This window comes from Onychomys torridus, chromosome 5, assembly GCF_903995425.1.
Source record: "Onychomys torridus chromosome 5, mOncTor1.1, whole genome shotgun sequence".
Taxonomy (NCBI): domain Eukaryota; kingdom Metazoa; phylum Chordata; class Mammalia; order Rodentia; family Cricetidae; genus Onychomys; species Onychomys torridus.
Window position 1 is genome coordinate 21692620 of NC_050447.1, and position 12052 is coordinate 21704671.

The 12052-nt window shown below is 45.1% G+C and overlaps 2 protein-coding genes across 2 annotated transcripts in view; one reads left to right on the top strand and one right to left on the bottom strand.

Annotated features, from left to right (window-relative positions):
* Nucleotides 1-10661, bottom strand: part of LOC118584535 (metallothionein-1-like) — a 32748-nt gene extending 22087 nt beyond the window's left edge. Inside the window, exon 1 of the mRNA XM_036188846.1 lies at nucleotides 10629-10661. Coding sequence (XP_036044739.1) covers nucleotides 10629-10661 — 33 coding nt within the window. The remainder of the gene's footprint in view (nucleotides 1-10628) is intronic.
* A 125-nt stretch (nucleotides 10662-10786) lies between these two features.
* Nup93 (nucleoporin 93) overlaps nucleotides 10787-12052 on the top strand; it is a 104840-nt gene continuing 103574 nt past the window's right edge. The window contains exon 1 of the mRNA XM_036188510.1: nucleotides 10787-10839. The gene's annotated coding sequence lies outside the window, so the exon portion shown is untranslated. The remainder of the gene's footprint in view (nucleotides 10840-12052) is intronic.

The following is a 12052-nucleotide window of genomic DNA, read 5'->3' on the forward strand; positions in this document are numbered from 1 at the left end:
GGGATTAGCTGGACTGTAGCCTGTAAGTCATTCTAATAAACTTCAATCATTTCATAAGTTTGTTACTCATATGTCTAGAGAGCTCTGACTAATGCAGTTTGTTTGTTTTGGTTTTTGAGGCAGAGTTTCTCTATGTAGCTCTAGCTGGCATGGAACTTACTATGTAGACCAGGCTAGATCCCTTGCCTCTGTCTCTTGAGTGCTAGGATTAAAGGCTTATGCAATCATGCCTAGCAGAAGCCGCCTTCTTCTCTTTCTCCTTCTCCTCCTCCCTCTCCCTTTCCTCCTCTCTCTCCTCTTCCTCCTTCTCCTTCACGGCAGTGTCAGATGTTATAGGCCTAGAATTCACATGTAGTCTATGCTGGCCCTAAACTCATGGCAATCCTCCTGCCTCAGCCTCCTAAACGTAGGAGTTACAGAATTAAGTTCTCAGATTTTTAAGCACAGTCAAGGCGACAGGTCTGTTTCTGTTCTTCCTTTCATTCTTCGAAATGCTTTTTCATTTTTTTCTTGAAACATCAGCTGCAAATATATTTAATAGTCAACCACAAGAGAGCCCTTGACAGATGGCCCTCGAAACAGATGCTTCCACTGAAAGACAGCAATTGAAAATGGAGAGTAATTTGAGCCAATCAAGAAGACAAAGTTTCCACCAAAGCCAAAACCACATCCCCCAAGCTCCCTGGGTACATGTGTCACCCACAGATGAGCCTTCCTGAGGGTGGAGACAACTTTTTTTTTTTTAAATAACATCTGGAATGTTGAAAAGGAAGAGAGAGGAGCCCCAGGGCCTTGTCAATCAAAACCACTTTTCTTTGACAGATTCAACATCAGTGACAAATTGCCCAACCTGCCATAAACAAAGTTGATAGCCATTGGCAAACCTGTCTCTAAACAGCAGCAATGGAGACATGCGTGGGATGGTTACAGTTCTTTCTTTCCTTTTTACCAGACAGTCAATATATTTAATAACAAATAAAACAATTAGCTATTTGGAAAACTCTACCCCCTTCACGAAGCTGTCTGATCGTCAGCTGCTGATGACTAACGAGCGTGTGGGCTCCCTTCCATTTCAGTCACTTCATTTTGGCTGGCTGCAAAAGCTTTAAGGATTTCTCTGGAATTCACCACGGGTGCCGAGCTCACCTGTGAGGCCTGGCTGGTGCAGAGAGTGCTGGCCTCCGTTGTGCCCCAGCTGGTCTGCCACCACAGCCTATGTAACTGTGGGCAAGGCATTTAAGCACGGGAGCTTCAGTTCCCCAGAGTTCAGGATGCTAATAAACCTTTGTCGCCTGCCTGGGAGGGTTGTTGCAGGGGATGGAAGAATACAAGGAAATCATTTTTTCCTCTCACTGTATCGCCTTATTTGATGATTTTGCAGTGCGGGAGCACAGCCACAGGGCCTCAGGCATGCTGGGGAAGCATACTGCCACGGGGCTATGGCCCCAGAGGATCCATATTCTGCTGAGAAACAATTTCCTGCCATAAAACGCATAAATCCTAATGCACAGCTCAGTAAAGTTTTGCACACATGGACTTCTGTGTCCATACTCATCACAAGGCTACATCAATCACATTAACACTTCCAAGACAGAATAGTCTCAACTCTTTCACTGTAGATTAGTTTGGTGTATTCTTTTTTTTTTTCCTTGCGTCCAGTGACGCAAGAAATGCATTTTTTCTTTCTTTTTTTTTTTTTTTTAAAAAGATTTATTTATTTATTATGCATACAGAAGAGGGCGCCAGATCTCATTACAGATGGTTGTGAGCCACCATGTTGTTTCTGGGAACTGAACTCAGGACCTCTGGAAGAGCAGTTGGTGCTCTTAACCTCTGAGACATCTCTCCAACCCTAGTGTAGCATGAATCTTAAAAGTTCTTATCAATAAGATCAAACCTGAGGCCAGTTATTGGGGTGAACGCTGGAAGATCAGAGAAGCAGAACAAGCCACAGCTACCTCACCTCACCAGTTCCTCAGCTGGTCTTGTTTCCTCAGACTGCAAGCTTCTGAGTCCTCATCCAGAATGGATCTCAGCTGAACTGTGCTGCTCCAAAGCCTAAAAGCTTAACCAGCCAAATGCCTCTCCAGCCAAATGCTTCTAGTTTCTGGTCTTCAAGCCTTATATAATCTTTCCCTTTCTGCCTCCACTCCCTGTGATTAAAGGTTCACTTTCTGGGTTTAAAGGCGTGTGTCACCATGCTGGCTGTATTCTTGAACACACAGAGATCCACCTGGCTCTGTCTCCCAAGTGCTGGGATTAAAGGCATGCCCCACCACCACCCAACTTCTGCTATGGCTTACTCTTCCCATTTTCTAGCCACCATTTGTGGCTCTGTATCTAGTGGCTGTCTGTTCTCTGACCTCAGATAAGTTTATTAGGGTGCACAATATTGTGGGGAATACAATACCACCACACGCTAGTTTGGTGTATTCTTGAGCTTGCTATAATTGGAACCACAAACTACTTATTCTTTTATGTCTGACTCTCAGCTGACAGTGTTTTAGGAGACCCACTTACTCAGATGCAGCAGGTGGCAGCTTATTCATGGCTGAGTAGCAGCAGTCCATTGTGTGGCCATTCCACAATTGAGGCAGCCATTTGTTTCTTGTTGATGGCCAATGGAAAACCAGCTGTTTCCAGTTTTGAGTTACAAATAAAATTGCTACGAACATTTTTCCAGAGTCATTTCTGTGTAAATATGTTTCCATGTCTCTTAAGTAACTATGTAGTGGCAGAATGGCTGGGTTTTGGGTGGTGTGTTTAACCTTCTTAGAAACTGCTAGTTTTCTGGAGTAGCGGTATAATTGTCTGTTCCCTCCGGAAAAACATGAGAAGGGTAGTTCTCTGACTCATTATGCCTGTGAACTGTGGCACCCTTTGCTGTGTAGGAAGTATTCCTGCTAGTGTTAGGTCAGAGATGGTGTGTTAGGATTAATATGGAGCGCATGGCCCTGTCTTGTTTGACTCATTCTGTTCTGAACACGGCCTTGAGTAAACTTAATCCTGCTAGTCTCCTTTTACTGCACCCGTGAGATGAGGCTGGGACTAACCTTCTCCCCAAAAGTCACTGTGAGTGTTAAGTGAGGGAAGTCTTGTAGAGGTCTCTCAGCTCAGGACATTACACACAGTTAGTGCTCAATTGTTGAGTTCTATAGTATTTACTTACTTACATATTTTGGCGGTCTGCTCTTTAACAGATCCCAGTTGGAGAGAACAGCTTTATGTATCTTATACCTGTCAGAGTCCAGAGCCATTTGTTTTACAGGGTTGGAACTATCATGGTTCTTCAACCAGAAACATCCTTCCTTCTTTAAGATAAGTCCACATTAAGATGGCAAAGCATAGAGATGGAAAGACCTGAGTCAGTCAACTGAATACTCACTGCTGGACTTCTAATGATGTGAATGTAACCAGACATTTCTCTCTTACCTGCCTGTTTCCAAATACCTGGCAGCAGCTTCCCAAATAATTGACTTGGAGGCTTTATATTACAAGTGCTTACAAGTGCTTGGCCAGTAGCTCAGGCTTGTTACTAGCTAACTCTTACACTTAAATTAACCCATATTTCTACTTATGGGCTTGCCACATGGCTCATGTCCTCAGTGGCTGGCTGGCTGGCATCTCTCTGAATCCACCCTTCCCCTTCCCATCATTCTCAGTTTGGCCTTCCTGCCTAATTTTATCATGTTCAGCTATTGGTCAGTCAGCTTGTTTATTAAACCAATCACAGCAACATATATTCATACAGTGTAAAGGAATATTCCATAGCAGGCAAGCAAGCAAAATTCCTCATTGTTTCAACTAAATCCTGGCAGCCCCAGCATTCTGAGCAACACAGCCATGCTCCCAACACTTCCACTCCTCCTCCACTGAGCCTGGGCTTGCTCTTGGCATCCTTCACACCAGCTTCCAGGCATGCCTGCTGCATTGCCAGGAGCTGCTGTTTCAGCAGAAGCCCATTTGCCATCCTTGATAATGTCAAACCACCTTTTGTGCAGTTGAAATTAAACTTGTGCAGAGGGCAAAGATAGAGTCTTCCCTATTAAGCTTTTAATGTCTCCTGGAGAATACTGCTGATCATTCAGCCTCAGATCACAAAGCTCTATGTAATTAGCTGCCACCCACTACAAAATCATCTCTGGCAGCAGCAGCTCAAGATAGGAGAGCAATCGGTGTGGTGGGGGAGGCATCTGTCTGTCCTTTACAAAATATTTCTTGCTTTGCACTCCATAAGGGGTATAGTACATGCGGGCAATAGCAAAATGGAAAATCAGAATTCCAGACTGCAAACAGTTGGGGGCGGGGCTATGAAATAAGTCCTGGGCCATGAAACAATTTCAAATTCCACAACTATTTTATTGTAGCATAATGAATAATATATGTGTGGCAAAGTGCACAGATCTTAAATGTGCAGCTTAATAAATTTTTAAAAAGTGAATACACCCATGCACTCAGCAGCCAGATTAAGAAAGAACATTTTCAGATCCGAGAAGCTTCCTTTCCCTTCCCAGCCAACACCCCCTTTCCACTCCAAAATAGACACCACTCTGACATCCATCACCACAGATTAACAATTAGCTCTGCCTCATTTGAACTCCATGTTAATGGAATCTTCCTTTTGTGTCTACTTTCTTCTACTTCTCATTCTCTGAGACTCATGCATGTTGTTGTTCATGATTGTAGCTAATTCTCCTTCTCTCTGTGTGCACAGGCTTGTGTGAGTGTTCTGTACATGTGCACATGCACATGTCCACCTGACTGTTGAGGCCATAGGACCTGGGAGTCAACGCTTATGAGTCCTCCACTTTGTTCTGTAAAAAAATGGTCTCTCAGTGGCCTGGAGTCCCCCAGTTAGCTTAGGTTGGCTGTCAAATGAGCCCCAGGGTCCTATCTGTCTCTGCCTCTGCTGAGCTGGGATGATAAGCACAAACGACTACACCTGCCTTCTTTTTTTTCTCTTAGGATTTCAAAGACAAGCATTTTACTATCCAGGCTCTTTCCAAGTCCTGGTCTTTTGCTTATTTCTGATAGAGTTAGCTTTGTGACTGTAGAAGGTCCTTATGTATTTTGGATATGAGCCTTAGTTAGAAACATGTATGACAAATTTTAGTGGCCGGTCTTAGCGTCAACTGTTTCTTCGTGTGTGTGTGTGTACGTGTGTGCGTGTGTGCGTGTATGCGTGTGTGCGTGTGTGTGCGTGTATGCGTGTGTGCGTGTGTGTGTGTGTGTGTGTGTGTGTGTGTGTGTGTGTTGAGGGGACTTATGCAATGGTGGGCCTGTGGAGGTCAGAGGACTACTTGTGGAAGCCATTTCTCTTCTACCAAGTGGGCCCAGGGATCGAACTCAGATCATCAGAACTCCATGTGTGCAAGGAAAGCACTCTCTAACCGAGCTACATGCAGCCTAGGAATATTATTTTTACACTATCAGCCTTCACAGCAAATGCTTGCCTGTGCTGGAATTCTTCTAAAATGCTAATTACATTTATCCATCTCTCTGTGTGTATGTGCGTATACATGTGTGTGTGTGCACCATGGCATGCATGCCAAAGTCAGAGGACAACCTGTGGGAGTGAGTTCTGTCTTTCAGTCACGTGGGTCCCAGGAATCAAACTTAGGTCACTAGTGGCTTTACCTGCTTAGGCACCTTTGTGGCCCTAATTGTACTGGAATTCTTGCTTTTAGCTGGTGAGAGGGTTCAACCTCCAGTCTGGGGGTTCCTTTCCTTTGCCCAAAGCCATAATTTCCCCTGTCTTTTAGGCTTCGTCAGTTGAGCCAAAAATGGGTAAAGAAAGAATTTCCTTCCCACTGAGCCTGAACCCAGGCTTTTACCCTAAAAACTCTGATAACTGCTGGGTGTCAACCCCACATCTTAATGCCTGACAGGCAAGTGCTCTACCAATAGAGCTACACCCCCATCCCTAGAGTTAAAATTAAAATTATCATTTACATTTTATACACAGAAAATATTTAAGAAAAAAATCTAAGAGGCTGGCTCAGTAATTAAGAAGCTACTAGACTCATTGCAGAGGACCTGAGTTTGGTTCCTAGCACCTATGTCTGGCAGCTCACAGGCACCTGTACTACAAGATCACACACACATACACATAATTAAGAAATAAACTTGCCAAGCGGTGGTGGCACACGCCTGTAATCCCAGCACTTGGGAGGCAGAGGCAGGTGGATCTCTGTGAGTTCGAGGCTAGCCAGGTCTACAGAGCTAGTCCAAGACAGGCTCCAAAGCTACAGAAAAACTCTGTCTCGAAAAACCAAAAAAAAAAAAAAAAAAAAAAAAAAAAAAAAAAAAAACCTTAAATACTTTAAGCCACTTTGATGAAAAAAGCTATAAAATATTTTATTAAGAAATAACCATGTTGGCTGGGGAGATGGCTCAGAGGTTAAGAACACTGACTGTTCTTACAGAGGTCCTGAGTTCAATTTCCAGCAACCACATGATGGCTCACAGCCATCTAAAATGAGATCTGGTGCCCTCTCCTGGCCTGCAGGCATACATGAAGGTAGAATGTTGTATACATAATAAACAACCAAACAAACAAATAAATAAATCTCTTAAAAATAATAACCATCTCTAAATGCAAAAGTTTCATGAACTAGTTAAAAATATAAATTTATCTAAGGAATTTTCCAAGGTAAAAAAATCGAATGCACTGAGGTAGCAGCAGAACCTAATTCTCTGTGTCTATAGGAACAGGCTTTCTTAAAAATACTCTGCTACAGGCTGGGTGAGGTAGTGTACACCTTTAATCCAGCTAGGGTGGTGCAGTGGAGGCAGAGGCTGGAGGTTCGTCTGGTGTGCATAGCAAGTTTCAGGGCAGCCAGGGCTATAGAGTGAGACCATGTCGAAAACAATAAAAAACATTTTGCTCTTAGAAACATTTGTAAAAGCTGGCTTTAAGGACAAGGATTTTATCAAGAAAGCTACTCACGTTTCTGATTATTTCTTAGGCTTTTCTTTGTTTAAAGATTATAGAATTGGTTTATTGTAAAAGAAATTCAAAAATAACCAGTTAAATTCTTATCTGCATGCTACCCACTACAGCCAGGAAGCATTAACCACTTTTAAATGGCAGGGGTGGGGGGTGGCATAAGGAAGACTACATCGAGGCCGTGATTCAGGGAAGGGAGCTCAGGTCCCCCGCAGTCAGCACAAGGGTTTGATAAGGTCAGAGCTGTCAGGCACCGAGGGCTGCTGGACACTGAGGTATTAAAGGCAAATGTTCCCGAGGGAGGAGGAAGACGGCACATCTCACTTTGTGGGTGAGCTTAAGCGATTCAAAGTTTAGGAACAACTTCTTTACAGACAGCAAGATATGAGTTCAGTCTTTATTGAAGAGAAAGAAGTTCTGAAAGCTTTTCTATCACGGCCCTGCTACCTTCACCAGCCCATGCCACCTTCCCACCCTCCCCCAAAGAAATACCCTATTTTTTTTTTTTTTTTTTTGGTTTTTTCGATACAGGGTTTCTCTGTGTAGCTTTGTGCCTTTCCTGGATCTCGTTCTGTAGACCAGGCTGGCCTTGAACTCACAAAGGTCCGCCTGGCTCTGCCGAGGCAGAGTGCTGGGATTACAGACGTGCGCCACCACCGCCCTTCTCAGGCTTTTTGACTAATCAGGAAGCAGAGCCCACAGGGAAGGGTCACTTAAGTAACTGTTTGTGTTAGTTAGTTTTGTTTTGGAGACAGGGGTTCACTCTGTAGACCAGGCTGGCCTAGAGCTCCCTCTGTAGACCAGGCTCACCTGGAACTCTCAGAGCTCCACCTGCTTCTGCTTCCCAAGTACTGGGGTTAAAGGCATGGACCACTCCAAGCAGCTTTATGTTCATATTTTGATAATCACTTTATTATAAGCATCTATTTTAAGATAATTTTAGTACATTTAACACCCTATGTATCTGTGACTAGAAAGAAATGTGTCGAGCCATGTATCTGAATTTTATTTAAATATTATGCAAAAGTTTACAGTTAATAGCACACAAGTTTAATACATACAAAATGCTTTCTTTTATATAATATGCATTGCACCAGGACTCCATACAATATATTCAACAGTGAATTAAAATGTGACATTTATGCCATTTGTGATCAGTACCATTCAGAGGAAAAGTTGCCATTTTGGTAATTCTCCATTTAAAACTAGTCAATATCTATTTGCCTTGACTAAGTGTTTTTTTTTTTTTTTTTTTTTTTTTTTTGAGCTGAGGATCGAACCCGGGGCCTTATGCTTGCTAGGCAAGCGCTCTACCACTGAGCTAAATCCCCAACCCTTGACTAAGTGTTTTACAGTTTTACAATCATTGTACATATGAGACATAGTTGGAATTAGAAAATGACTACTGTGGTCACTACTTCCATTCCCTACATAGGCAAGAAGTCTGAAGTATTGATTTTTGCCATTTCTTATAGAGCCAAAGGTTCTAAATTTTGCTTGAAAAATAAAAGCTGAGTTAATTTATAAAGAACTCATTGGTGGGGCACAACTGGAGAGTTGGCTCAGTGGTAAAGAGCACTTGTTGCTCTTGCAGAAGACCCAGGTTCTATTCCCAGCACCCACATGCTGGCTCACAACTGTCTGTAATTCCAGTCTCGGTGGATCCAACGCCCTCTTCTAACCTCTGCAGGCATCCGGCACACATGTGGAACACATACACACAGGCATGCAAAATGCTCATACCTACAAAATGAAAACAAAACAGAATTTCTGGGGCTAGCAGGATAATTCAGCAGCTAAAGACACTACTGCCAAGCCTAAGGACCTAAACACACACACACACACACACACACACACACACACACACCGTGGCACATTAATTAATGTAATAAATATTGAATAAACCTTTTGGGCTGCAAGAAGACTTAGTTAGTTGTGCAAACATGAGAATCTAAGTTTTGATCCCCAGTGCCTAAGTACAAACCCCAGGTGGTGTCAAGCTTCTGTAACCCTAGCGCTAAGGGGGGTGGGGCAGAGACAGGTGGACCCTGGAGCTCACTGATCAGCTATTTATGCCCATTGGTGAGCTCCGTGTTCAATGAGAGATGCTGTTTCAAAAAATAATGAGGAGTGTGATAAAGATATCCCACATCAACTTCTGACCTCCAAATACATGCACATATGCAACTTTATACCACAAACATACACATGCACACAGAAATTCTATGCAGCTATAATGCTAATTAGTGTGGGCTTCTTTGTATGTTAATTGTATTTATGTTCCCTAAATATATAAGGCAAAGCTTAAGAGAACACTTTCTCAAGTAGGTATCCTCCAAACTAGAATTATTAATGGTGACAACTTTGTCCTGGCCTGTGTTCACATTATTATTATGTCATGCCTGTGTCATGAAAGGTTAGACATGTCCAATACTATGCATTTCAAAACTGCCTCTTTAACAATTAAAAGATATTATGGCTTAGCATACTGCTCTTGCAAAGGACTTTTGGGGTTTGGTCCCTAGCATCCATGTCTCACAACCACCTGTAACTTCAGCTCCAGGGGGATGATTATCTCTTTTGGCCCTTGGGCACCAGAACACGCACGCACGCACGCACGCACACACGCACGCACGCACGCACCATGCTGTTAAGATGGGAGGAGTAGCTAGCCCCTTAGTAAGATACAGGGGTAAATACACCAGAAGTCCTGTCCTTGATGCAGTTGCTTACAGAGTTAAGCCTGCTCCCCTTTTGAATTCTACTTTTTTTTTTTTTTTTTTTTGGTCTGTTTGTTGGTTTGGTTTTTCAAGACAGGTTTCCTATGTGTAGCCCTGGCTTTTCTGGAACTCACTCTGTAGACCAGGTTGGCCTCAGAGATCCACCTGCCTCTGCCTCCAGAGGGCTGGCATTAAAGGCATGCGCCACCACCGCTCAGCCCCTTTTGAATTCTAACTCCAAACTTCCTCTTATCCAGGTCTCTCCTCTCAGCAGTTGCTGAGATCTGTATCTTGCCTGTTCTGTGGTTTTTCTCTCAAATTCCCAACAAAAGTGCCTATAGTTTCCTTCTGAGTCTGTTTTCAGATTTTTCTTCTACCTCCCAGACTCTCCAGAAGGGTCCTAATATATCTCTGTAACACATTCTGTCCCTCTTCCTAAAGTGGCCGCACTGAAGCAATCTCTCCCTTTCTTTTGCCTTTCACCATTGCTCTTTTCTGTTACTGGCCTATTGGGGCGGGCAGCCGCAGACTAGCTTGTTCAGGCTGCCAAACCACAGGCTTTCTCCCTAAAAACTCCGAAATGTGTTTTCATCTTCCACCTTTTAGTCGGAATGTCACCTAGGAAGCCTTCCCTGGCCGTCCAACCATTTTCTCCAACTAGCTGGCTTTTCAGTTCCTAGCTCTTGTAGTTAGTTACTCCTGCAGTTACTTTAATTCTGTTTCTCTGGCCAGGCTGAGAACCGCTTGAAGTCAGGGATCCCGTCTGCTGCGGAAGGCGCCGTGTCCTCAGAGCCTAGAACAAGCCCTGGCACTTGACTGGAAGTCTACAAACCCCAGGTGGTGTCTACCTACAGTGGGTGGCAGATTTGTCCAGCTCGGGGGACCACGGAAACGCTTCTTCCAGTGCCATCAACTCCAACCACGTGGGCGGGGAGGAGGGCGGAGCTCCTTTGACTGACTTGCAACGACGGCTCCGCCCCCGCCCCGCCCATGTTCGTGTCCTCTCTTGCGGTTCTCCATAAAGTTCATTTGGCGGCGCGGCGCGCAGGGGCTTCTGGGAGCTGACCGTCGCGGCCAATCAGGAAGCGCGGGCGAGCGGCGCGAGAAGCAGCGGCGGCGGCGGCGTAGTGCGGCACCCGGGAGCGGACGGCCGACCGGCGGCGGAGCTAGGTAAGGAGTGCGAGCTGCAGGCGGTCACGTGGGGCCTGGCCTCGAAGCAGGACCCCGAGGCTGGCTGGAACCCCATCCCGAGTTCGTAGTCACGAGGCTCGCGCTTCCTTTCTGGAGGCAGCTGGGAACGCCGGCCGGTGGCCGGCGACACCTCACCGCGTGCTGTGACGAGGCTCTTCCCAGCGTGGTCCTCCTCACTGGTGCGCTGTCGCCACGCCCACCCGCGCTCACGGCTGCCCGGCGTCACCCGGCCTGGCTGCGGTCTCTGGGCGGGGGTATCCTGCCAGAGAATGGCTCTTTCGAGTAAAGACAGCGAAGCCCTGTCGACTCTTGTCTCCTCTACTGAGACTCCAACAGGATGCTAGTGGTTGCCACTCCGGTTGGCTCACCTGTCTCTGGGTGCCCTGCTTCCTATCTTCTGTAAGGGATCCCCAGTTATATTGGGGCCCTTTTGAAAGAAAATCACAGCATGCTGGGCATGGTGTCGTTGTCAGAGCGGGTTTGAAGCCAGCTTAGTCTGTGTTAGACCCTGTCCCAGCCCTACCCCGCATAGATGGCTTTCAGCACAGGCAAAGGTCAGCGCTGGTATTCTGTTTGGGGACACATTTTGTGTTCTGTCTGGGGGCACCGTACTCCAAACCTGTTACCGTTGTTACCATACCAGGAACATTCGTTTATTTCATAAAAAATACCCAAGCATCGTTTTCCCGCTTGTTCCCACTGTCCGTTTGCTTGGGGCATTTTTAATTTTTTTTATTTATGCTGAGCTCAACCATCTTTAAATACCTGTGCATTAGGCTAAGAGCCTGTATTTATATTTTTAGCCTAGGCTCTTCTCTCTGACCTTTATCCAGCTGCCTGCTTAACAACTTCAGATTGTCCGATCACCTACTGAAACAGGATAAAGATAACAAACTCCCTTCTCCCCCCCCCCCCCACTCTTCAGCCTATTAATTAGTTAATTATTTTTTTGGGGGACAGGTTTTCTGCTTAAACTTTAGATTCTCCTGCCTCAGTTTCCTGGGTGTGGGGATAATGGGTATGTGAGGTCTAGCAGTATTTGCCTGCCACTGACCTTTTTCTCCTTCCTTCCCCTTCCTCCTTCCTCCTCCTCTTGTACTTGGGAGAGACTCCAAGGCTTCATTGAGCTACATCCCTCATTCCATTTTCTCTCATTTAGTAATATAAGAAGGGTCTGGCCAATGACCTTTGA